The sequence below is a fragment of the Rhinatrema bivittatum genome, chromosome 1 (assembly GCF_901001135.1).
Source record: "Rhinatrema bivittatum chromosome 1, aRhiBiv1.1, whole genome shotgun sequence".
In the NCBI taxonomy this organism is placed as follows: domain Eukaryota; kingdom Metazoa; phylum Chordata; class Amphibia; order Gymnophiona; family Rhinatrematidae; genus Rhinatrema; species Rhinatrema bivittatum.
The window spans coordinates 143,484,919-143,511,721 of record NC_042615.1 but is presented as its reverse complement, the minus strand read 5'-3'; the positions used below and the strand labels follow the sequence as shown (position 1 = coordinate 143,511,721).

The following is a 26,803-nucleotide window of genomic DNA, read 5'->3' as shown; positions in this document are numbered from 1 at the left end:
TTGGAGACTGCAAGAAAGTACCTGTGGATCTGCAATCTGATTTTCAAAGGAAACTCCCTGCAGAACTTCTCTTTGAAATTTTGGGGCAGGGATTTACCTGTGAACTTTGTATACCCTTTCCCACAGGTGCAAAGGGTGCACTGGAAAATAAGGGCTGGGATTTTAAAACTGAAATCCCTAGGCATACCTCCTTTTTCTCACCCCTTTTCAACACAGCCAGAAGTACCCATGTTGTGAAACAATGTGCATGCTTTTGGATACACTGGGGGAATTGATAGTGGAGGCAATTTTTAAATGGGGCAATCTAGCTTGTTAAACATTATTAACATATAGGCCGAAACAATACAGTGCGCTCCGGTGGAGCGTACTATTAGCCTGCATTTGGCTGCGCCTTTATACCCCTTATACAGTAAGGGGTAATAGCGCGTCGAAAACGTGCGGCCAACCCCCCCGAAACTAATAGCGCCCGCAACATGCAAATGCATATTGATGGCCCTATTAGTTATTCCCGCTCGATAGAGAAAATAAAATGTGCAGCTAAGCCGCACATTTTACTTTCAGAAATTAATGCCTGCCCAAAGGCTGGCGTTAATTTCTGTCGGCACCAGGAAAGTGTACAGAAAAGCAGAAAAAACTGCTTTTCTGTACACCCTGCGACTTAATATCATAACGATATTAAGTCGGAGGCCCCAAAATTTAAAAAAAATAAATTTTAATCGGCCAGCAGCCCGTGGGTCGGAAGACAGATGCTCAGTTATGCCGGTGTCCATTTTCCAAACCCATGGCTGTCAGCGGGTTTGAGAACCGACGCTGGTAAAATTGAGCATTGGCTGTCAAACCCACTGACAGCCGCTGCTCCTGTCAAAAAGGAGGCGTTAGGGACGCGCTAGTGTCCCTAGCGCCTCCTTTTACCGCGGGCCCTCATTTAAATACAAAATCACGTGCCTAGGAGAGTGGCCTGGGCGCATGTTGGGAGAATGGGCGCGTGCCTTGGAGTGCCGGCTCTCCTGCGAATTTTACTGTATCGGCCCGACAATGAGGTTACCTTTGGAAGCTGCCTTTCAAATGCAAAGATATTTTGCTTCTATTGGATTACATATGCCTGAGCCATTGACTTTTAATGAAACAAAATTTATCGCATTTTTTTAAATTTCTTAGCAGCCACTGAAGAGAGATTTTTCTGCCATGATCTGGTCATTCAGGTTTGCATATGATAATGATGGATGGCCAAGCCTTGAAAGAACAGCTAATCTGCTCAATCAGACAGGTATGCTAATGTTAACTCCCACTCTTACCCCTACAAGAGGAAGAATACTAGAGGTTCTTCTTGATCACAGAGGCTAGGCTATGGAATGATGTTACTGATTTACCATGACCAATAATTTGCCAACAATCCTTCTGCCATGTGGGGTTACATAAATAATTGCATCTCTCAGTTGTGTAGCTTAGAATGAACATATGGAACATGCCAACACAGATAAAAGGTTCTCCCAGAGATAGGAAGGGTAGTTGGAGAGGATAAAAAAATTGCTACTCCACTTATGTTTATATTTACATTACACATTTAGACTCCTATACTGTATAGGAGACAAAAACATGTTCTTAATAGTAAAAGAATTTATTATTCTAAGAAAGGATAGAAAAATTAGCTTTTTACAACTTATGAACAGAAAACCACTTAACCTCTTGGCATTCAGTTGAATCATATTAAAAGTGTGTCCCAATGAAATTCTGGCAAGAATTTAGTATGTGATTTCTCAGTTCAGTGTTGCATGTGTGCTAAATGCTTTAGATGAATTTCTATGCAGTCCTTGGGTGATGATGCAGTTTCTGGATGTTTGGAGAATCCTCGATGATTTCTGTGCATTCCACATTGCCTAGGAAATCACCTTGATTCATGGAAAAAGAGCCTACTCTTAACAAAAATGAAATAAAAAAATACAATTTTATACATAATAGAAAAGTAACATTTCTTCCAATTATTTCCAATATCTCAGTTTGCCTAATAAAATGTATGCATCTATCCTAGTAATGTTCTGGTAACTGGAAATAAAATAAAACTAGAGTTTATCTAAACATTATTTAACTATTCCTGTCAAAACCCAACCAGAGCTTAAACTGAATTCAGGTTACCCGCACTAAGAAACTTATCTCAAGTTAAACTCATTACAAAATCTTCCTGCACAAAGCAATTTTTTTTTCTCAACAATTCAAAAGCAGGCTACAGGTAACAACTCAAGTCATGGATATATCTCTGTCTCTTTTCCTCTAAAGAAAAGAAAGCCCATCTCCTGAATTATATGTATTACTATTTTGTAATTTATCATTTGCAATTTTGTTTTATTATATTACATATCACCTTGAGCCTGTGATAGATGATAAAATATGTTAAATAAATAAATACTTTACACTTCAAAGATACAGCTGTGATTGGTTAATACATTTCATTAGTACTTGATCCCTTGCCTGTTGCTGGCTACAGAGATGAATAGGTAATGTATTGCTTAAGTGATGCAAGCCATACCTCATAGTCCCTGAGTCTGAGGCAAAGGTTCACCAGTTTGAATTTGAACATTGTCGGATAGGCTTCCAGAGATGAGTTAATTATAATATTCCTGATATTATAATGTCATCAGGGTGGCACTGATTGTCAGCCAATGACATAGCTCTGGCTTCCAGCCAATAGGATCGCCTAATTCTCCATAAATTTAAATGAAACTAAGAACTCTGTCCAAAACAGAGTTCTTAGCAATATATAGTCCCTATTCTTCTTTCAGTCTTAACACAATCACTCTTGATAATTTTTCTTTTCCTATTAAGAATCACATTAGAAGTTTGGAGTTATGCTAGATAGTAGAGATGTGAATCGTGAGATCGATCGTCTTAATGATCGATTTTGGCTGGGGGGGGAGGGCAAAGGTAGCGCCAGCGCCATTTTGGTTCCTGTCCCCCGACGTCACGAGCGCAGGAGATCGCTCCCGGACCCCCGCTGGACCCCCAGGGACTTTTGGCCAACTTGGGGGGGCCTCCTGACCCCCACAAGACTTGCCAAAGGTCCAGCGGGGGTCCGGAAGCGACCTCCTGCACTCGAATCATATTGCCGTACCGCCGGCGCCATTTTGTATTGCAAAATGGCGCTGGCCGTATGGCCATATTGCCGTATTGCAAAATGGCGCCGGCCGTATGGCGCTACCTTTGCCCTGTCATGACAGGGCAAAGGTAGTGCCGGCGCCATTTCTATTAACGCACCCGTGGCCCGAGAGTGGAAGATCACACCGGGGACCCCCCACTGGACCCCAGGTAATTTAAGACATTTTGGGGGGGTTCGGGAGGGTGGGGGATTTATTTTAAAGGGTCGGGGTGGGTTTTAGTGTTGTTTTAGTGTGCCGGTTTTCCTGCCCTCTCCCTTCCCCCTATTTACGATTTTTGACGATAAATCGGGGGAATTCCTATTGCATTTCGCCTCTAACGATTTTTGACGATTTAAAATATCGGACAATATTCTAAATCGTCAAAAAACGATTCACATCCCTACTAGATAGCACTCTCTCCTTTCATCCTCAAATAAAACAAGTTATTGCTCAAGGATTCTACAGGCTTCATGTTCTTGCTGGTCTCGAAAAGCTTCTTCACCTACTTAAATTCCACACAGTTTTACAAGCTTCTATCTTCTCTGTTGTAGACTACTGTAATACTCTGTATATTGGTATCTCTAATACTTCTTTACAACCATTGCAGTTATTACTAAACTTGGCCACACGTCTGCTTTCTGGTTTAAAATGAAATGAACACATTTTTTTCCACTCTAATTAATTTATATTGGCTTCCAATTCATGAAAGAGTCAAATAGAAGGTCGGCATGATAATTTTTAAATTGTTAAACATGTCACTGAGCCAACACAAATCTGAGATTTTACCAACATATGAGATCTTTGCGTTCTTCCCAATGTGGTCTCCTTGAGATTCCTTTTCCAAGAGTCGCTTGACTGCATATGACCCAAGAGTGTGCATTTTCTGTCGCTGGGCCCACCCTCTGGAATTCTTTTCCAATTGACATCAGGCAATATGACTTGGTTAAGAATTTCAGAAAGCAAGTTAAAACCTTTCTTTTTAATCTAGCTTATTTTTAAGTTTTATTTCATTTTACATTAGTTGTTAATTACTTTTATCATGTTGTTTTGTTTATTTATATATTTTAATTTGTTCATTATTGTTCATTATTATTTTATTTTATTGTAGTTTTTGTCTGATTTTAATATTATGATTGTATTCTTGTTCATCACCTAGTCCTTTTAGTGTTAGGCGATTCATAAATAACAATAAATGTAAATGTAAAGCCCCAAAAACTCCTCCCATGAAATTTCCCATAGCCAAGAAGCAAGTATACGCTAATCTTGTTATGGAAAACCAGAGCATGAAAAAGGAGAAAAGCCTTTGCTCCTTATGTTGCACCCCCTCATCTCTCCCACTGTGAAGCATTTCCTCTTTCAAACTAAAATAAAGACATTGTAGGGACAGTTTGCATGGCCCAACTGTAACTAAAACTTAGACTTTAACTAAGCTGAAGGGTGAACAATTAAACTAAAAAATGCCTGTACATCACTGACTTACAATAATTTCATTTTTATAAAATTTTGCCATATATTTTTTTAGTTTCTCAAATTGTTCTCCTTTTTCCTGTAATGATTAATTATCACTGTTTTAAAAGAAATTTAACTGTGGAATCTGACAAGTCACTTTTCCTACCTTTGGGCCTCATTTTCTAAAGTATCGCAGGCCTGCGATACTTTAGAAGATGAGGGGCGGGGGGCCGAAACGGGGGGCGGGCATGAGCTAGCCGGCAGCTATTGCACCGTCGCAGTGCGATCGCTGCCGGTTTCGCACCCAATAGCGCCACCATAGGAGGTGTAGCTATTGGGGGCGAAATAGGCAGCGAAAAGGCACTTACCTTTTCGCTGTACGCGCCGTCGTCGTGGAGTCGGCCCCGGTGACGCCCCGACTCCTCCTCTTCCGGGGCCGACTCCGCCCCATCCTGGTATCGCACGCGATAAGGGACTTTTCGCTTGCGAAAGGTCCCTTATCACGTGCGAGAGGCTTGGAAAATGAGGCCCTTTGTCTCTCCCAGTTCTCTCCTACTTTAAATGTCTTCTGCCCAAACAAAAACCCCAGCAACTAAACTCCTCTGTCAACAGAGGTTATGCCTGCACCAGCAGCCACTCTCCTCCCATCTGGATCTAGAATGTATCACCTTTGTGGAGTGCCTGAGGTTTGCCAGTGTAGTGCTATAGCACTGTCACAGATTGTGCTCAGTATCATAGTACAATTAGTTCTAAAAATATTGCTAAGTAAGGCCTTAGAAAATCTGGCAGTAATGGGGGGGGGGGCGGGGGGCGAAGCGGGGGGTGGGCCTGTGAAAGCCGGCAGCCATCGCACCACTGCGGTGCACTGGCTGCCGGCTTTCACATCGAATAACTACACCATAAAAGGTGTAGTTATTTGGCGCGAAACTGGCGGCAATAAGGGTCCTTACCTTTTGCCGCCAGCGCTGTCTCTGCAGAGTCGGCCCTGGGGCCGCCCCGACTCCTCCTCTTCCGGGACCGACTCCGCCCTCATTTAGTGATCGTACGCGAAAAGGGACTTTTCGCGTGCAATTGCTTTTGAAAATGACCCCCTAAATTTGTAACTATCCAAAATTACATCACTTCTGGAATGGGAGAGGTAGGGTAAAACAAATAGAGGGCATAGTCCAGGTATGGAAAAATATGTGAAATGATAGAAAGCATCAAGTGGTGCTTATCTGATATTCACTATAGTATGTTTCTGTGTTAGTTTCTTCTGTAAAATTCCATTTCCACCAGGTGCTGACTTCATTACCATTTTGGAGAGTGATGCCTCAAAGCCGTACTTGGGCAACAATGATCTTACAATGTGGTTGGGAGAAAAGTTGGGCTTTTATACAGATTTTGGTCCAAGCACAAGGGATCACACCTGGGGGTGAGTTTTTTTATTTGGTTACAAGTACACAGGTAAACACAATGGATAATATGTTGTTGTTGTTGTTGTTTTTTTTAAATTCTTTATTTATTAAATTTTCATTAATATATTACTACAAACATAGGGCCTCATTTTCCAATATCGCAGTGGTAACGCATGAGGGGGCATGTCCCATGCAAATAAGGCATTTTTCGTGCAGCGGGGAAACATCGCGTGATGCGATGTTTTCGCCATTTGCGGAAATGGATTCGCAAAGCGCGAAAACATCGTGCACCGCGATAAAACAACCAATGAATCGTCGCAGTACATGTCGCAGTACACGTCGCAGTGCCCTAGACAGGTATTTGTATCCCTATGGGAGGGCCACCTAGTAACTCGAGGTGGGGATTAGGTATGAGCGTAGGGGGTTGGGGGCCACTTTCACATTCAACATGAGACGTACGGAAAGAATAGTGGTCTCTAGTGAAGATTTGCTGGCTGTCGGAGTGAGGAAACTCACTCCAAGAAGAGATTTGGGCAACATTCTCTCAACCTAGCTTGTTGTTGCCCAGGTAGAGTGTCCATCAAGCTAGGTTGAGAGAACGTTGCCCAAATCTCTTCTTGGAGTGAGTTTCCTCACTCCGACAGCCAGCAAATCTTCACTAGAGACCACTGTTCTCTCTCTCTCTATCTCTCTCTCCCCCCCCCCCCCCGCGTGACGTAAATCCACGCAAGCTAGCGGGCTGCTGGCGCACCAAGACCCAACCCGGGGGTGGTTCCGGAGGGCGAGGCCACACCCCCGGAACGCCCTGGGCTGAAACCATGCCTCGGGCCCGCCCCCGAAACGCCGCGTCCCGCCCCCAAAACGCCGCATCTTTCGGCCCTGCCCCCGACACGCCCCCGACACGCCCCCTTCAGAAAACCCCGGGACCTACGCACGTCCTGGGGCTCTGCGCGCGCCGGCGGCCTATGCAAAATAGGCACGCCGGCGCGCCTTCAAAGCTGTGTTATTTTAACAAGATCTGGATAAATCCAGATTTGTTGACCAAAAAATGTTTTTTCTCTATTTTGAAAGAAGAATTTTTGAACATTCTCTTTATCGGATACAAAAGCGAATTTTACCAACATGGTTCCTCTATTTTCAATGTTCAACTCTTCTTGGGATTTCTCAGTATCCCAGCATTGGGTTTATGTATCTTTAATTCGTCTTTACCCATTTTTAATTGGTCCTCATCTTTCTTCCTTACTATTGTATTTATATAAAAGGCTTTTACTATCGTGGGCATGCATTGCTCAGGTATCTTTAATATCTGAACCACCTCCCCCCTGTACATAGGTTTGTACATAGGTTTCTCAGCAGCTTTATCAAAACAAATTGGACATGCTAAACACATGTCGTTTCTATAGTTACTTCCTATAATCCCTGTTATGCCCACCTCTTTATCTGTTACCTGTTTGAAGTGTTTTTCTCGTTTCAATGTAAATCGCCCTGCGAGGCGTTAGTTTTATTTCCTTGTAAACCGGGGTGATATGTATATTATACAGGAACCCCGGTATATAAAAACTAAAAAATAAAAATAATAATAATCTGTAAAATATAATTCATAAATAATTCTATTGGACTCATCTAGTCACCCAATCAAAAAAAATCAATTAGATTTGTCTGACGGGAACCTCCCCTGGTGAATCCATGCTGCCTTCGGTCTAGCAACTCACTGGATTGTAGATAATTAACTGTCCTTTCCTTCAGCAGAGACTCCATTAATTTTCCCACCATGGAGGTGAGGCTAACCAGCCTGTAGTTTCCAGCCTCCTCTCTGCTCCCACTCTTGTGTAGTGGGACCCCACTGCTCTTCTTCAGTCAGGCGGCACCACTCCTAAATTCAGGGATCTATTGAACAGGTCTTTCAGTGGGCCCACCAAGACATTTCTGAGCTCTCTCAGTATTCTGGGATGTACCTCAACCAGCCCTATGGCCTTGTCCACTTTTAGTTTTCCTAGCTCTTCCCATACATTCTCTCACACTTAACTTTGTTTTTCACTTGATTGAGTGTTACATGCTTTTTTGGCTCAAACCCTAATATTTGGTGATAAGCTCCAGTCCTTGAGGGCTGCAAATTAGTCTGGCTTTCAGGATTTCCACATTAAATGTTCATGAGATTTATTTGCAGACATTTGATCCAAGAACCAGATTAATCTGCAGAGGTGTGGTTAGACTGAAAACCAGACTAGTTTGCAACACTTAGACTGAAATTAGCTATCACCAATCTGGTGGTTTAAATACACATCATTTTACTATTCCATTCCCAGGACGTTGCGAACAGATTCAAGTGACTGGACAATATCAACATCAAATCATAATCCAAGTTCAATGTATTTCCAATCTAAACTTGCAATCACAGAGCACCAAAATGATATGTGACATTGATTATAATACTGGTAGAGTATAGGAAAAATTAAGTTTCTACACTTTATGAAACATGAAATAACACAAAATAACCTTGAACACTGCAGCTTTGATAAATGGTTCCCCTGAAGATGTAAAATAATACAAAGGAATATTTTTAGAACTGTAGAAAATCCACTGATTTTTTTTTTATGTTAACGTAGGATCCTGGTCCTGTCAAGATACCCAATAATGAATTCACAGCATCATCTTCTCCCATCTCCTGAAGGAGAGATAGCACCAGCTATCTCCCTGACAGTAAACATCTCAGGCAGACCCGTGGATTTTGTTGTTACGCACTTTGGAAATGAGGAGTAGGTATTTGTTTTGTTTTATTTTTGTCATCAATAAATAGTAATTGAAAATATAAATACGTTTACTTTAAAAACAAAGAATAGTAAAATCAACATTTTACAAACTGTCAATATTCATTACAAAGAAGGCACAGAAATCCAAGACTTCAAAATGTGAAAAGAAGTGTTTAGGAGCATAGGAGTCTGGCTTTCCAGGCAATGAAGAATTGTAGGGACACATTGAACAGCAGTGCTGGAGACTTGTCTGGGATCTTCTGGGCACTGAGTCCAGGTAGGGTACAGGTGCATTGAAGGGGTGATGGGCTACAGCCACTGGGGTGACAGAGGAGTATCGTGCTTGATGATTTACAAGCAGTACTGAATCGCAGGGCAGGTAGTAGGCATCTTGGGCCCCAGGGCAGAAACTTGGGAGGGGACCCACATACTTTTACCAACATAGAGGTTGGCAGTTTTCCAAAAAAAAATTCCCATGGATAAAATGCCTTTTTACCTGCAAAAATGGATTTGGAGATTGCCTTCTCCATGTGTAGTAAAAGGGAAGCAGCTTGAAAAGGAGCTGCACGGTAGTTTTTAGCAGGCATATTATGCATGACTAAGGGGGTCATTTTCTATCGCTTATCGCGTGCGATAGCTTGCCGGGGGTGGAGTTGGGGCGGCGAGGAGGCGGACGCTGCGATGTCTTCGCTGGCGGCGATAAGGTAAGCACTGTTATCGTCGCCAGTAGCGTGCCCAATAGCACCACCTTTCACGGTGGTGCTATTGGATGCGAAAGCTGGCATCGAAAACACCGTGGTGGTGCGAAGGCTGCCGGCTTTTGCAGTCCCGCCCCCCGTTTTCGCTGGATTCACCATTCTGCGTTAGAATGGTGAATCCAGGCCTAAATGAATTAATGGTAAATGATAATCTAATAAAAGAATGTGAGATTTGAATATGGCATTATTATATATTTTTTTGTTTGTATTCTCTTTATTTGCTCAACTCTAGTTTAATGTACTTTCCTCTTTTCAGTGATGACTTGGACAGGAAGCTGCAGGCTGTGTATGTGTCCGAGCTGCTGAAGCAGAGCTCTGAGCAGGTTATATTCCTCGGATATATCACTTCCTCCCCCGGATCCAGGGACTACCTACAGTTAATTCAGCATGGCAATGTTCAGGTACTGTGCTGTCTCTCACGACTAAGGTATGGGCAGCTGTAAAATCCGTGATTTGAAGGGATGTGGTGTGACCCTGTTTTTGGAGAGAGATTTTGGATGGTTTTAGGAACTTTGTGCATAGTTAATATTCAATGGTCCTGCTTCTATTTGTCAGGAGGGGGTTGCGGAGGTGGGGAGGGTGAAGCAACGACTGGTTGAAAGTCTCCCTCTGAAAACTAGATTACATAATGTCCTTGGATTTATAATCCTCAAATCACCAGATAATAGGGACATCAAAAATGTTATGGTATCAGCAGGCACTCCATGATTTGTGGAACAAGTGGAGGAACTGTAAGGACCATATATTTATATATATTTATTTGCCATAGTTAAGAGTTAATCACTGTTTAACAAATAAAAAAAAAGGATCAGGATCTGTACCAATTACAAGTCTCTGTCACTCTTACTATGGCACATTGGCACCACCTGCTGGTTTATCAGTGTCACTGCTGCTAGTTAGTGCTAGCTGTCTTGCTATCCACAGTGTCTGCTGGCTTGAGTACAGTGCCTGTTGCCTCTGTTTTCTCTGTTTAACACCCGGGCTGATGTCACACCATAGGACCCCAAGGAACACCTTTAGATTTAAGGGCTTTTGATGCACAAACTTTCTTTATTGAAATCAAGACCTTCTGAAGCAGAATTCCAAGCTGGGGGGAGAGGAAGAAAGAAATTATTCTCTAAAGCTCTGAGTGTTGTTAAAACCAATATTTAAACATCACAATAATAATCATGCTGGAAACTGTTGGGGGTTCCAACTTAACTTTACTGATAAATGATAACTAATTTAAAATTGATTAAATGTTCATTTTACAATTCCTTGTTCTCTGCAGTCCATTTGCACTATTGTTTTTTCCGATAAATCTGTGACCATACAATTTAATTTGCTCTTGTATTACTGATCCTTCCCAATTGTAGAGGAAGTTATAAAGATCCCTCCCAAAATTTGGTGGATAGAGCTCTTAAATCTATTTTAGGTGTAATCATTTAAAGCACCATGTCTCATACTGTTATTCTGATGTATTGAAATCACTTCTTTCTTCTTATCCATTCTCTTCACCGAGCTGATGGTACCTGGAGGCTACCTTCCCACTCCTCTCTTCAATATCCCGATGATATATTAGTGGTTAACAATGGATGAGTGTCACAGGTCTTCTTTGAAGTCCAACTTCTCTTTCTCCCAAGAGTGAATGGAAATTTATTCCCTAAGTGACCTTCAAAGGGCCAATGGATCACTTTGGTTTAGAGATTCCCAAACTCATTCTATGATGTTACACACTAAGGGCCAGATATTCGTACCTACGCGTGGGCGTAGATTTGTGCACACAACCCAGCGTGCACAAATTTACCCCCGATTTTATAACATGCATGCGCAGCTGCGCGCATGTTATAAAATCCGGGGTCAGCGCGCACAAAGGGCTGCACACTTGTGCACCTTGCACGCGCCGAGCCCTAGGGAAGCCCTGATGGCTTTCCCCGTTCCCTCCGAGGCTACTCTGAAATTGGAGCGGCCTCGGAGGGAACTTTCCTTCTGCCCCCCCCCCCCACCTTCCCCTCCCTTCCCCTATCTAACCCACCCCCCGAGCCCTACCTAAATCCCCCCCTACCTTTATTTTTTTATTTACGCCTGCCTCTGGACAGGTGTAGGTTGCGCATGCAGGGCAAATGCTGGTGCGCGATCCCCGGGCCCAGTGGCAGTGGAGAGGCCTCTGGCCATGCCCATGCCCCGCCCCTGGACCGCCCCACCCTGCCCCCGCCCATTTTTTCAAGTCCCGGGACTTACACGCATCCCGGAGCTTGTGTGCATCACTGGGCCTATGCAAAATAGGCCCGGCGTGCACAGGAGCGTGTTTTCGGGGTTACGCGCATAATATACGTGCTTAACCCTTTTAAAATCCACCCCTAAGTCCCTACATCCTTGGGGAACTCAGGTAGGTGGTAAAAATAAAGCTAATTTCAAAATGCAACCAAAAATGGAAAACAGAAGGCTGGATAAATCTTTCTTTACCCAAAATGAAAAGGGACAAAAGGCATTATTAAGATTGGCACAACGCACCCTTTCTCCCTTTCCAGTTCCTGACCTCCTTCCATGAGGCCTACGAGTCTTCCCCCCCCCCAAAAAATACAATAAAACCAGGAGAAGGCACAGAGACATTGTGCTCTCTGTAAGACACAACTAAAAATCCACACCTCAAAATGGTGGCGCTAGTTTTTATAGAATCAGGACTCTAGCACTGAAGCCTCCCACATGGGGAAACTAAAATCCAACCAACATCCTTTTCTATTTCCCCTTCAAAAATGGTATCACCCTCTTCTCCTCTTTGTAGAGACCCAGTATGGCTCTCTACATAAGGACCATGCATGAATACTTTTAGTCACTTTTGTAGGCAACACACATACACTATGCTTGTTATGGAGAGGCTGATTTCCTCATTCTACTGTCTCAACATCCTCTTCTTTCCTTTGCTTCCTCTAATCTTTCTTCTACTATTCTCTTTTTGGTATGTTAGAAAAATGCTCTCACTGTTTTTCTATTCATGGCTGAGGGGAGATATGATAGAGGTATGTAAAATCATGAGAGGACTAGAACAGGTAAATGTGAATTGGTTATTTACTCTTTCAGATAATAGAAGGATTAGGGGGCACTCTATAAAGTTAGAAAGTAGCACATTTAAAACAAATTGGTAGAAAATTATTTCACACAAATGTACAATTAAGCTCTGGAATTCATTGCCAGATGATGTGGTTAGTGTTGCGGTCCTGGCCACGAGCACTGCGGCCAGGCCCTTACCTCCTTGTTCCCGGACCTGCTCCCGCCTCCGGAGCCCTGGCTTGCGGCCTGTTTGGCGGCGTCCCCGCTGGGGCTGCGCCACTGCGAAGGTGCCTGAGGATGCCCTGCTCCTAGGCGCGAGTGCGCGCCACTTGGGTGCCTTTCTAGTCCGTTTCCCGCCATCCAGTCCTCGCCTTGCAATGGGTTAGCTTCCCGGTTTCCTGTTGCGCTGTGCCCCGGAGTGACTCGCTTGGTTTCGTCGCTCCGTTCCTGCCTGCCTGCTACAGTACCAGCTTGGTTCTTGCCTGCCTGCTACAGTACCTGCTCAGTTCCTGCCTGCCTGCTACGGTACCAGCTTGGTTCCTGCCTGCCTGCTACAGTACCTGCTTGGTTCCTGTTTACCTGCTACAGTACCTGCTTGGTTCCTGTTTACCTGCTACCATTCCTGCCTGGTTCCAGTACCTGAGTCTTGCTACAGTTCTTGCCTGGTTCCAGTACCTGAGTCCTGCTACAGTTCCTGCCTGGTTCCAGTACCCGAGTCTTGCTACAGTTCCTGCCTAGTTCCAGTACCTGAGTCCTGCTATAGTTCCTGCCTGGTTCCAGAACCCAAACCCAGTTACCGTATTGTTACTGTCCTAGTCTGGTTCCAGTTACCTGTCCTGATCCACAACCCGCCTAAGTCCCAGCGGCCGGGTCGCTACGGGCTTCTCCCGGGGGGGGCTTCGCCTTCCAAGGGTGAAGCCACCTAAGTCCCAGCGGTTGGGCTCCTACGGGCTCCTCCTGGGGGAGTGCCAGCTTCCAGGGTGAAGAGCATCTACATCCCGCCTGAACATCTGCCTCCCGGCCTGCTATCATTAGAGACATTGACCATCTATTCCCAGTCTCCAGCAGGTCGGCCCAAGGGTCCACTAAACTGAGACTCCCACAACAGATTGCAAGGCCATGGATTCGGCGGATGCGCCTGTTCCCCTGGACCTGCCAGGGTTGGCCCAGCAGCTGCAGTATCAACAACAATACCTCGAGGTCCTTACTGGTTCGGTAGGGGAGTTGTCGGCCCGATTGGATGCCAGGGCCTCGTCTGCCCCAGAACCAGCACCCGAGGGCCAAGATTCGTCAGTGACCCAGCTGCCGGCTCCCTCCCGCTACGCTGGTGATTTAAGGACCTGCCGCGGCTTCCTGAACCAATGTTTTGCACGGTTCTCTTTGTTGCCTCGGCAGTTTCCCTCGGATGCGGTGAAAGTGGCATATATCCTGTCCTTGCTCGATGGGAAAGCCTTGATATGGGCTTCTCCCCTTTGGGAAAACAATGATTCTTCGCCAACAGATTTACAACTGTTCATCACGAACTTTCGCCAGGCCTTTGATGAGCCCGTCCGAGTAGCCACGGCTACGTCTGATCTGCTGCAACTTCGTCAGGGGGCTCGCTCCTTGGCAGATTACGCAATGGAGTTTCGGACTTTAGCCCAGGAAGTAGGTTGGCAAGATGGTAGCCTTAAGGCCATCTTCCTGGAAGGCCTCTCTGGACGCATTAAGGATGAGATTGCGGCTCGAGATCTGCCGGAGGACCTCAGCGCTTTGATTGAGATGGCTGCTCGCATTGACCGCCGCTTCTTAGGAGAGGGCCGAGACCTGCGCCCTCTCCTAAGAGTTCTCGCCCAGACGCTCCCACCTGTGAACCCATGCAGCTGGGACGGGCCCCACTTTCTGCTGAAGAAAGACAACGTTGCCGTTCGTTGAAGTTGTGTATATATTGTGGCCAGAAGGGACACTTCTTGGCATGCTGCCAGGAGCGTGCGGAAAACACCCAAAGCCTAGGAGGTCGGGAGGAGCTCCTCCTAGGCTGTGCTACAGCTCCTCAATGTATAGTCCCTGTTACTCTAGAATACCCCGGTGGACCCTTTGAGACGATGGTGTTCCTGGATTCTGGGGCCGGAGGTAATTTCATCCTGCATGATCTAGTCTCCCAGTTGCGGATTCCTACACATAGACGGGAGGTCCCGTTACGAATTACCTCTATCCAGGGGACGATCCTTCCTGGTCCTGTCCAGATGTCCACGGCACCCATTACGGTGCGCACCGGGGCGATCCATTCGGAGGAGATAGCCTTCCTAGTGCTGGATAAGGCTGTCCACCCTGTGGTGCTAGGGTTGCCGTGGTTACAGAAACACTCACCCACGATTCAGTGGGATATGCTATAGATTGTTAAATGGAGTCCCTTTTGCCTAACTAATTGTATGAAAGTGCCTAAGACGCCCGCACTTCCGTTGATGCACTCTGCCGTGGGTCCCCCTGCACCTTATGAGGACTTCACAGATGTATTCTCCAAGACCAAGGCGGAGATCCTTCCGCAGCATCGTCCGTATGACTGTGCTATTGACTTGCTACCTGGTACTATGCCCCCTCGAGGAAGGGTTTACCCCTTATCTATACCTGAGACCTGGGCTATGTCCGAGTACATTGCAGAGAATTTGGCCAATGGGTTTATCCGCCCATCCAAGTCACCTGCACTGTCAGTACTGAATAGCAAGCAATAGATTCAAAGTTGCTTCTCCATACCTCTTCAGATGGTCTGAGTCAGCATTATTGCACACTGGAAGTTAAACCAACAAAAGAGTTTCAATGATGTTTTAAACCTCATACTCTGTGCCTCTGTGTTAATGTGGATGAAGGGGTCCCCCAAACTTCAGCTCATGGGCTGGTCTGTTAGGCTTTTCCTTCATATGGACGGATTTTGCCTGCGCAAATATTTTTGCTTTTTTTCAACATGTGGCTGCCTGGAAGAAGACACCCTGAAACCTGGGCCAAAGAAAGATGCCGCTGATTTGGAGGCCAGCTCCCACCAGTAGGAGAAGAGCCCCAGACCCACACTGGTGGAGAGGCCAGACTTGTGCCAGCAGGAGAAGAGGGCCAGATCATGCTGAGATAAAGACTCCGTTGGCGGGGAGGCCAGGCCCTGCCAGCAGGAGAAGAGCACCAGGACTTGCAGCGTTGAAAAAGGCCGCTGGCCAGGCCTGGCCCTTGTGAAGGGCAGTGGGTGAGTGAGGGAAGGAAAACAGGAAGTGAAGGGGAGAGGTGAGAAAGAGAAGGGAAAGGGAAAGGAGGGGATGTAGGAAGGGAGGGTGCAATGAGAGGGTGAGGAAGGGAAGGGAAAGGAGGGGAGCAGGATGAGAGGAGAGTGGGGGTAGGGATTAGAGTAAGAGGAGAGTAGGAGATGTGGGAAGGGAGGGAAAGGAAGGAGAGTGGGGGGAGGAGTGGGGTGAGTGACAGAGAAAGGAGGACAGGGGAGGGAAAGGAAGGAAGTGAATGAAGAGGGACAGGAGGGGAGGGGATGTGCCACATTCACCTCCTCTTCTCCCTCAGAGGAGCAGATGCAGGAGAAGCCAGGGAGCAAGGTTCTTGAGGGTGTGGCAGGGTTGACAACTTCCATGAAATGTAAACTATTACTGGTGTGTTAACTGTCACACCCCTGGATGCCCTTTTCCTTTCTGAGTACTTCAAATCATCAAAGGGCTAGATATACACTCCCCCCCCCCTCAGCAAGGTGGACCACTAATTCCCCCTCCTCAACAAATTCCAGGGGACTCCCTCCAGCAGCCCTCTTGATGATTTTAAATTTCTTATGTGGCCCATGCTTTGAAAAGCTTTGGGACCCCTTTGTGTAGACTGTTCAATTGGACTCCCTTTCAGTGCTGAACAGTTGGGATCCATTACAGCAAAAAGGTTGCGCTACCTCTTCAAAATAATCTCCAAGGACATCTAGCCCATGTTTCCATCTCTTGCGGGTGCTCTTCCTCTTGCCCCCACTGGAAAACTTCAGGACTGATTTTCCCGACCCATAAAAAACATTAAGATCATTTCAGCTTGGATGTACTTTCCCACTTTGAAACAAACGAGAAACCAATCCAATACTGCAAGTAGGGACCAATAGACGAGAAAGACCGGTGAACACCAGGAAATCTTTATTCTGCACAAACCATCATAAAAAGCCCGACTCAGGCCGAGTTTTGCTCAGTTGAGCTGCTTCAGGGGCTAATACAGCAAAACAGATATAATAACATATAAAAAACATAAACACCATACATACATAATTAAATCATATAAAATAAAAACAAATAAATAAGAATATTTAAAATCATTAAAATACACATAGATGAAAGAGTGACAAAGACTGTGACAACATGTGATGACCAAAGCTTTGAAGAAATGATCTATATATAAGTGGTCTGCTCCTTATATTAGTATGTTCACCGGTCCTTCTCGTCTATTAGTTGCTACTTTCCCACTTTGAGCCAGGGTAAGATTTGAAATTTTGCCACCAATAGGCAGGACTGAAGAACAGGGAGGGGGGCCTAGAGATTGAACAGCAGGAGGCAGGAAGCATAAGAGGGAGAGAAGTGGGCAGAGTGCCAGGCACTGCTCTAAAGCAGTAGAGAGCAGACTCCTTTTTAGCCCAAAACATTTGCATCTTCAAATTTTGGTGCACTAGGCAATAGGCTAGCCTCTGTTGCCTGTGTCTAAATCTGGGCCTGCTTCGAGCTTTCTTACAGATCATTGAGGTGCAGCTCTAGGCATGTTCAGCAGACATGCTCCTCTCCCATCAACTTCCAAGCAGAGACTTCTCTGGGAAGATCTCCATTTCCTCTCCAGGTAGATCTAGAGCTAATCTTTGCCCTCCAAAATTCTCTCTAAGCCCCCTGCTGAGCAGTCATGCTCCTCAGCAAAACTGAGGAGTGTCATGGATATTTAATAGGGATGTCATTTGTTGGGCCATTCGTTTAATTCATTTAATGGATACACACATACTTCACAAATGTATGGTATGTGCTTAAGAATGGATAGTACACACGTATTCTCTTAACAAGTTACATGCGTACCATCCATTCTTATGCACATACCATATTTGTGAGGTACCCGCATACCCTCGAAATGATTGAAACAAATGGTCCAATGAATGCACATCTGTGATAGGTGGCGTGGGTGTGAGCCCTTGTTGCTGTGGCATAGTTGACGCCGTCTCATTAGGTGAACCCATGAGGCTTTCACCGACAGCTGGCAAACATACCCTATAGCGAGACAGGCAGAAGCTTCACCTATAACAGCTGCTTACCCCGTGGATTGAGCCCTTGGGTTCTGGTGGCCGACAGGGCTTAGGTGGGTCCCTAGGCTGGTCTGGTAAGCAAGAGTCTGAGGACATGCTGGGGTCAGGGCGGGCAGCAGACTGAAAGAGTCAGAGACAGACCAAGGTGGGGCAGGTGGCAGACGGGTGGTCGGATCCAGGCGGCAGGTAATCGTGGTCAGTTCTAAGCAAGAGTTCAGATCCAGGCAGCAGATAGTCATAGTCAGGTGCAAGCAAGAGTTCAGAATCCAGAAGTCAGGCCAAGGGGGGGATGAAGACAAGCAGAAGACACTGGACAAGAAGAATTGGACAAGACAAGGCTGGAGAGATGAGGCAGAATGAGGCAAGTCAGGATGAGGCAGGAATCAGGAACACGGGGCAACAGTAACAAGGAACTTGAAGCAACACACACTGCTATGGCAGGAGACCCATTGCTGAGCCTTCGAGGCAGTGTTCTGGGAAGTCTTATAAACTGAGAACCTGTTGCCATAGGGACTTTTCATTTTGCGACCCCTTTAAGTACCAATGTGTGGCAGCACGCATGCCTATGGAGCCTCAGAAAGGAGCAAGATGAATGACGGCGCGCTGGCGGCATCTGAACCATATCAGAGGCTGGGGCCTGCATGGTCATGGCGGCGTCGGGGTAAGTGCAGAGGCTCATGGGACTGAATCACTAACTGTGAATCTTAACGACATCCCTAATATTTAATACCAATGCCTGCTTAGGATATGAACCAATATCAGTATTAATTATAAAGCACCATCAATGGACATAATATTAGATATGTGCAGCAAGTTGTAAGACAGAAGATTTATATCAGACAGCTCTACAGAGTAACAAAAACAAGATCAGACAGGCACAAAATGTTGTTGATGTTGCTGCATGCACAGACAGCAAAGTAAAACAGGCAAAGCTGGCCAAATGCCTGACATCGAAATGTCATTTCAAGCAACATGTACGATGGCTCAGGGTTTAGCAGTCATTGGCAACCAGCAGTAGAAGTACAAATATGGTAGAGTCCAGCTGCTTTCTTTATAACTCATAAGAAGAAGATTGGAAAGGCATGCGTATGGAGAATGCACAGTTTCCAAGGGAGTTTTTTTTTACATTGAGCATTAGTTTCCAGAATGTGTTTGTGCCTGTGGATGAGACATGGGAAGGCTATGTTTACATATGAGAGTGGAACTGTTTTTTGTGGGTGTGCGAGAGAAAAAGATTGATTTTGTGTGTGTGTGAGAGAACAAGAGCTTGGCAGAGAAAAGAGTTGTGGGTGGCAAGCAGGAGGCTTTGCAAGTGTGTGAGAGAGAGGGAGGCTGTAAGTATTTGTGTTTTGATATGTGGACCTGAGATTTTGTGTGTATTTGAAAGACAGCTTTAATTTGTGTGTATGTATGTGAATATTTGGGTTGTGTGTCAGAGGGCATGGGAATAACCTGCATGGAGCGACAGATACAACTCTTAACATTTTGCTGGGCAGACTGGATGAAATGGATTGGTATTTATCTGTTGTCATTTACTATGTTACTATAAGTGTGTGTGTGAGAGGAGTCAGTGTGTGTGCTTGAGAAATGGAATGTATGTGTGTGTGTGTGTTATGCCTCTGCAGGTTTCCATCCACGTTCTTTCAACTTTCCATGTAAAACTTTCTTAATTATCCACATAATTTTAAGTTATGGAGGTAATTTTCAGAGTTATGTGGGAGCTGCACTTGTAAAATTAGCATATGTGTGCATAAGTAACATGTACAAATGTATACGCTGTTTTATAAACCTTGACAGTACAAGCGTTCTTGCAGGGTTTCGTGCAAATGTGAAAAGGGAAAACAAGAGCATTTTAGGGGCATTCTAGGGTGGGGTTCAGAAGTGCATGTGCAAGTTGGTATTTTGTAAGCAGTATACACATATACAGTACTGAACATGACCATACACTTTTACACCTGCTAAGTGATTCGTTCAATCAAAATCACACTTAACTTTTGTCTGTAGCTTTAGGGTAGGAGGCCTGCATGAACTGGTGCAGGTTCAGAGTATACTTGGAGGGTGTAAGTAAACTGACAGAGACCTGGATGAACTGGTGGAGGCTTTGGCAAACTGGTGATGCCAAGTGCATGCACAAGGAGGGATATTATGAAGCAGAGTACTCGCATTCTTTATAAAATACCTTCCTACATATTTAATTCTGGCTTAGTATGCATGCATTATAATTATTATGCACACAAAACACGTGTGTAATTTTATAAAATGGGTAGAGAAAGTGTGCGTGTTCTGGAATTACAAACATATGACCCAACTTTTGGGGCAGAAATACGGGGCATTTTACAAACTGTATGGCTTCCACCACATAGTTTATAAAATACTAGCATAAATCTCCACTTATGCATGCAAATGGTTCAGACAGTTTTGAAAGTTGGGCTCTATGCATATAATTCTCAAAGTTGCACATGAAATTCTGCATGTGTTTTGTGTAAACTGAGAAAGGACATGGATGGAAACTGGCAGGGACAGAAGTAATTTGGTCAGGCAGGTTGGAATCAAGAAGAACCCCCACCGAGGCAGTACAGGACTCAGTGGCGTAGCGAGGGGTGGGCGGCCGCCCCGGGCGCCGGGTCTAAGGGGGCGCCAAAAAGCTATTTAAATAAAAAAAGAAATTAGTATTTTAAGCCCAGATGTAAGTGTTGTTGAATACTGGCAGATCGTCTTTTTTTTTTTGTTTGTTTTTTGTTTTGTTATGAGAGATTTATAGTAATGGTCAGGGGTGGATTGACCTATCGGGGGATCGGGCATCCCCCGGTGGGCCGGTCTACCTGGTCACGTGGTCTCGACCGCGTGGCTCTTCTTCAGCCCAGCCTCAACGCCTTCGCCAAGCCGGCAGGGGCCGAAGAAATACAAATTGAAGCCTGCGGGGGCCGAAGAAAAGAAGATCAGCCAGGTGAGCCAGTGGCGCGCGGGCCGAAGAAATGAAGATGGGAACCTCCCAGCCAGCCCCCGCTGGAGAAATTAAAATCGAGGCCGGCGGCGGCCGAAGAAAAGAAGATGGGCACCTCCCAGCCAGCCTCAAGCGGGGGCTGGCTGGGAGGCGCCCATCTTCTTTTCTTCGGCCTCCGCCGGCTTTGATTTTAATTTCTTCGGCCTCCGCTGGAGACAGCCAGCCCCTGAAGGCCGGCGGGGGCCGAATAAATTAAAATCGAGGCCGGTGGCGGCGGAGGCCGAAGCAAAGAAGATGGGTGCCTCCCAGCCAGCCTCAAGCAGGGGGCCGACTGGGCGGCGCCCATCTTCTTTTCTTCGGCCCCCGCCGGCCTCGATTTTAATGTCTTCGGCCCCCGCTGGAGACCAAGAGGGCTGAAGACATTAAAATCAAGGCCGGCGGGGGCCGAAGACATTAAAATCGAGGCCAGCGGGGGCCAAAGAAGTGAACACCGGTCTGCTAACCGCCGCCGGAGACCAGCTGTTCAACCTTGGATTGGAAGGGTGCTTCTGTGTGTATGTGAGAAAGGAGCGGTGTGTGTGTATGAGAAAGGAATGGTGCTTCTGTATGTGTATATACGGTATGTATGTGAGAGAGGAATCTGCCAGTTTAAAAAAAAAAATTTGTGCTGGTAGTGCAACTTTTTTGAAAAGTTGGATGAAAGATTAAATTACTGAATGTTAAGCATCCCTCTTCTAGAAAATAAAATTTAGCAAAGTGGGTAGAGACAAATACTAAAGCAAAAAAAATTAAACTATTTAAAATGTTCATCTCAGCAAAATCACAAATTTAAGATACTGATGCCAGGTTTTGGTTTTTTTTAGCATAATTTAAGCATGAAGACTAGAATAGTTCCAATCTGAAATGGTTTTGCTATTTTTTTTAAGCCTTTAGAAAATGTATATTTTTAAATGACTAAGACTGGAATCTTGATGGAGGGAGGGGGCGCTGAAGAAGTCTCTTGCCCCGGGCGCCAAATTGTCTAGCTACGCCACTGACAGGACTGCAAGGCAGGGCTAGAGCTGGTCTTTTGCCTAACCAACCCCCTTCCTCACAGGTTGAGCCGAGTTCTGGGGACTGGTAGGACTTGTTTTCTGTTGAATATCATAGCTAGGCACAGACCGGGAGCTGGATATAGGTACCCGCTGAGAGCTGGATACAGAGCATAGGCTGGGGTTTGGACACAGAGCAAAGGCTGGGGCTGGATACAGAGTATAGGTTGGGACTTGGACACAGAGCATAGGCTAGGGGATGGATACAGAGCGCAGGTAAAGTACAAAGGCAAAGCCTAGAAAACAGATAAGGAGATAATGAGGTTGGTCAACAAGGAAAGGACTGGACTGGACAAGGACTAGACAGAACAGAAAACACAGAAGGCCTGGAGGTGATGGGTAGAAGCCCCAGAGGCCACAAGACTAGGCAAGACAGAAAGTCTAGGAGCCAGAATGCTGACTAGGGATGTGAATCGGTACCGGACTTGTTTCCGTTATCGAGTTCGGGTAAAAACCGCGGGAAATCTTCGTTCCCGCGATTCTTACCCGTTTTAATCGGCTGTGTCGTGCCAATTAAAACGGGCCATCCAGTGCTCCTACCATGTGACAGGGGCTGGCCAATGGCCCGGATACCCTGTCACATGCTAAGGGCCATCGGCGCCATTTTGATTAGTGGCGGCTGACGGCCCGAGAGCGGGAGATCGCTCCCGGGACCCCCGTTGGACCACCCCAGGTGCTTTAAAAATTTTTTTTGGGGGGGGTCGGGAGGGTGGGGGATGTGAAAGAATTAAATTTAAAGGGTCGGGGTGGGTTTGGGGTTTATTTTTAAGTGCCTTTCTTCCCGCTCCCCCCAAAACGATAAGAGAACCCCATGAAAAATTTCATGGGGTTTTCCTATCGGGTTTGGGGGCCCCTCGAATTCTGATGAGTTTGAAAAACAATTCACATCCCTAATGCTGGCCATGTCAGAGAGCTGAGGTGATTCAATGAAGAGGCACTGAAGTACTAGACAGGATGGGTGAAGAAGGGCTGAGGTTTGGGTGTTGTGTAATCAGCGAGGAAGTAACTGGCAAGACAGTGGTGGTGGGAAGACTGCACTGCAGGCGAAACCATGACAATAAGATACTCCACAATACTTATTGTAAAGGACACGGGAAAATCCTTGGCAGCAGTGGCTATTTGTGGCTTTATAACTGGAACGAAGACCCTTCTCTCTTTCCTGTGAGTGTATTGATCTGCTTACCAGGTGTTGGTCTGATACTGATACCTTGGCCATATCCTCTTTCCTTGAGATGGTAGATGTTAGTTGTTAGTTGAGTGTGTTGCTGATTTTAACAACAGCCTCAGACACATAACACAGTGGAATAGCCGCCTTTAATTGTTAATTAACAGATTCTGGAATCTGTCCTAAATCCTTTGTATTCAACAATTGAGAAGACTTGATGTTGGCAGTTATGTGTTAGGATTGTGCCAGAGTTCACATAAATTATAGGGATGTGCAGCAGGGATGGATTCGTCCCATTTGGTATTCATATTCGTGGAGACCCAAATCCGTTGCATCCGTTCTCTGGGGACCCCGATCCATTCATTAATTACATATGTATTTGTTTCCCAAAAAAACACCATCCCAACCCTTTAAATTTAATTAACTACAACCCCCCACCCTCCTGATCCCCCCAAGACTTGCCAAAAGTCCCTGGTGGTCCAGCAGGGGTCCTGGAGCCATATCCTGCATTCGGGCCATCGGCTGCCAGTATTCAAAATGGCGCCGATAGTCTTTGCCCTTACTATGTCACAGGGGCTGCTGGTGCCATTGGTCGGCCCCTGTCACATGGTAGGAGCACAAGATGGCGCCGGCCATCCATTGCTCCTACCATGTGATAGGGGCCAACCAATGGCACCAGTAGCCCCTGTGACATAGTAAGGGCAAAGGCTATCGCGCCATTTTGAATACCGGCAGCCGACAGCCCGAGTGCAGGAGATCACTCCAGGACCCCCGCTGGACCACCATGGACTTTTGGCAAGTCTTGGGGGGGGGGGGGGTCAGGAGGGTGGGGGTTTATTCGTTAGTGATATGTTGTATTCGTGGGGGTTCGCCATACGTTTCGTGACCCCCACGAATACAACGAATATGGCATATATGTTGCAGATTGCCAATATGTTGCAAACGAATGCACACCCCTAATAAATTATGTTTGTATCATTCTTCCTATAAACTATCTACTTTGGAAGTAAAATTGTGCCCCTGTTCAGGGGTCCCAAAATCCAGTCCTCAAAGGATGCAAACTGCTCTGGTTTTTAGGATTTCTATAATGAATATGCATGAGTTATATTTGCATGCTTTCCCTCCATTATATGCAAATATATCTCACGAAATGAAGTCGACTCAGAACTAACATCAGGAAATATTTCTTCATGGAGAGGGTGGTGGATGCCTGGAACGCCCTTCCAGAGGAGGTGTTGAAGACAAAAATGGTGAAAGATTTCAAAGGGGCATGGGATAAACACTGTGGATCCCTAAAGGCTAGACAGGATGGCAATGAGTAAAAAAGAGTGCATGGGGGTAACTTGCTGGTGTGGCGGTTTCTGCCCTTAACCAATCAGCCTGCATTCTGTTGATGCAATTATATTATTACTCTCCTCTTTAGCAACAGGGGGAAAAGAGGAAAAGGGGAATTAGTTTCAGACAGCAACCAACAAAGACACTGAATTTTACAGTCTGGAAAAACAAATAAGCATGGGGGGAACTTGCTGATGCAGCTGTGGCTACCCTTATCCAATAAGCCTTATACTTGTGATGCAACTCCAACATTGCTCTCTGCTTCAACGGCAAGAGATAACAGGGAATTGGACTCCTACAGCAACCAACAAGGGCTCTGACTTTGATGGTTTGGGAAACTAAGTATGGGGTTAACTTCTATGGCACGGCCTATACTACCATTATAGGGGAGACCTGTATGGTGCAGCTGATGCTGCTGTGAGATTGTTGGGCAGACTGGATGGACCGTTTGGTTCTTTTCGGCCATCATTTCTATGTTTCTATGCTTATTTGTTGTGGAAATCCTGAAAACCAGACTGGTTTGTAGCCATTAGGGACCCCTGTTCCACTGATTATGATTGAGAAACGTGCATTGGACTGATATTGGTGCCCTTACTTCAGTCCCTGAGCTGGGAGGTTACGAAAGATTCTTGCTATTATGGACTTTGAAGGGGTAATTTTGTAATAGCCTGCATAAGAAAGTTGGCAAATATATGCACAAGTTACATCAATTTTGAAATCAAACGTACGCATTTATGTTCACTTTAAAAATTATCCCACCAAAACTACCCACACACACAATTATTGCTGCTAAACCATGCACAGGAAATTTGGGGGAAAATTTACACGCATACTTCTGAAAATTGGAGACTATGTAGGTAAATCCAAGCCCTCCCCAACGCCATCCAGGGGAATGCCTCTGCTTAGACTGGGTAAACGTTTGCATGTACAGGATGTACTTAAGTTTACCGGCATATTGGGCAGACAATTTAAAAAAGCCCATTTCTACTGCTAAAACACTTCTACTCATGGAAACCTTTCCTAGTGTATACTTTCAATCTGTTTGTGCTGTTATTATCATTGGTTGAAGAAGGCTCATGAACCTGTGCCAGGTACATGTGGTATTTGCACAGAATGTTCTTATAAAAAAAAAGTGGAGACTGATCTGATGGAGGACATATATGTAGATGGGTTGGGGGCTTCTGTGTACATTACTGTTCTGTATATTACATCTGTTCCCAGTTGCCACCAACATCTGTTGTACTGCAAAAATGATAATTTCAAAAATACTTTTTCACTTGCATTCTCCCATGCCATAGCTTTCATCCTGGTACCCTAGCAGGCATGTTACCTGCTTCATACTCTGGGGAGAAGGGAATGGGTGAAAACTCATGGAGATTTACAGTATATCATGGCAGGTTATGGGTGGCACCATGTAGTGGTTCAAACATTTAACTCTGATTCAGGAGATTGAGATAGGGATGGCAATTCCCTAATAGCAATGAGCTGGAGTGGACATTAGGTGGCAAGTATACATTAGTCTGATTAGACTTTCCAAGTTATTTCCAAATACTCTAGGATGTGTTGGATTTTTATGTTTATATTTGGGTATGGTTATTTGTGACATAACTTGGTTATTGGTTTTTAAGAAGTTTCCTAATTACCTTTTTGTATTTTGGTTAGGACATTGACAAGGCAGATGCTGACAGATGGTGCGAATACATTATGTATCGTGGACTTGTAAGGTTTGTTAAAATGTGTGGCATCTTTTATGTGTAGCTTTAAACTATTGCGAATAAGGGTAGAAATACCTGAACTAAACAAACAGGTGATCCAAAATAGTAGGATAATTAAATACTCTTTTCAACGGAGAGAACTGCACAAAAGCCACTACGGACATGTGTTTAAACAAGTCGCAACCGATTTCTGTATAAACTAGGATAATGATAGGATCCCGCACTGCAAACCCAAATTTATTAATTGGAGTGTGGAAGGAGGTACCATCTGCTTGGCAACTGGAGCCACTGGGCCAGCAAAGGCAGTGCCATTTTAACTTAAAAGTGCATGTTTTGATGAAGCAGGGCGGGCAGGGTAACAAAGAAACACAGTCCTTGTGAAATTCACTGTACTTTATTACTTGGTCTAACAATGCAATGTCTAATATTCTTCTACAATGACATTCTCCCTCTATGAACAGACTGGGCTACGCACGCATCTCTCATGCTGGGCTCAGTGATACAGAAGTTCAGATTGCCAAATTTAGGATCCCTGTTGACTCTGCCACCTATGCGGACAATGACAGAATTGTTATCGATCCTGAGCAGGTTTCCAAGGAAATCCATTTCAGTCCCAGGTTAGTGTTTTACAAAATGGCAAATGCAGATCGTTTCTGTAAAGAGGATAAAGCCAACTTCCTAGTTCTGCTCCAGTTTATGCATATCTACTCAGCAAATACAAGGAAAATAGTGGCAGTCCCTCTTTGTTTAAAGTGCATCTGTA

General features: G+C 45.2%; 1 protein-coding gene across 3 annotated transcripts in view; it reads left to right on the top strand.

Moving 5' to 3' along the window:
* The window catches only part of CWH43 (cell wall biogenesis 43 C-terminal homolog), a 158,289-nt gene that overhangs the window by 114,605 nt on the left and 16,881 nt on the right, over positions 1–26,803 (top strand). For 2 of the 3 annotated variants that reach the window (XM_029587881.1, XM_029587899.1), the window contains 6 exons: positions 1,159–1,267; positions 5,859–5,994; positions 8,584–8,733; positions 9,742–9,886; positions 25,988–26,049; positions 26,502–26,657. In XM_029587881.1, the coding sequence (XP_029443741.1) occupies positions 1,159–1,267; positions 5,859–5,994; positions 8,584–8,733; positions 9,742–9,886; positions 25,988–26,049; positions 26,502–26,657 (758 nt within the window). The remainder of the gene's footprint in view (positions 1–1,158; positions 1,268–5,858; positions 5,995–8,583; positions 8,734–9,741; positions 9,887–25,987; positions 26,050–26,501; positions 26,658–26,803) is intronic. The other variant, XM_029587890.1, reaches the window with a different exon arrangement.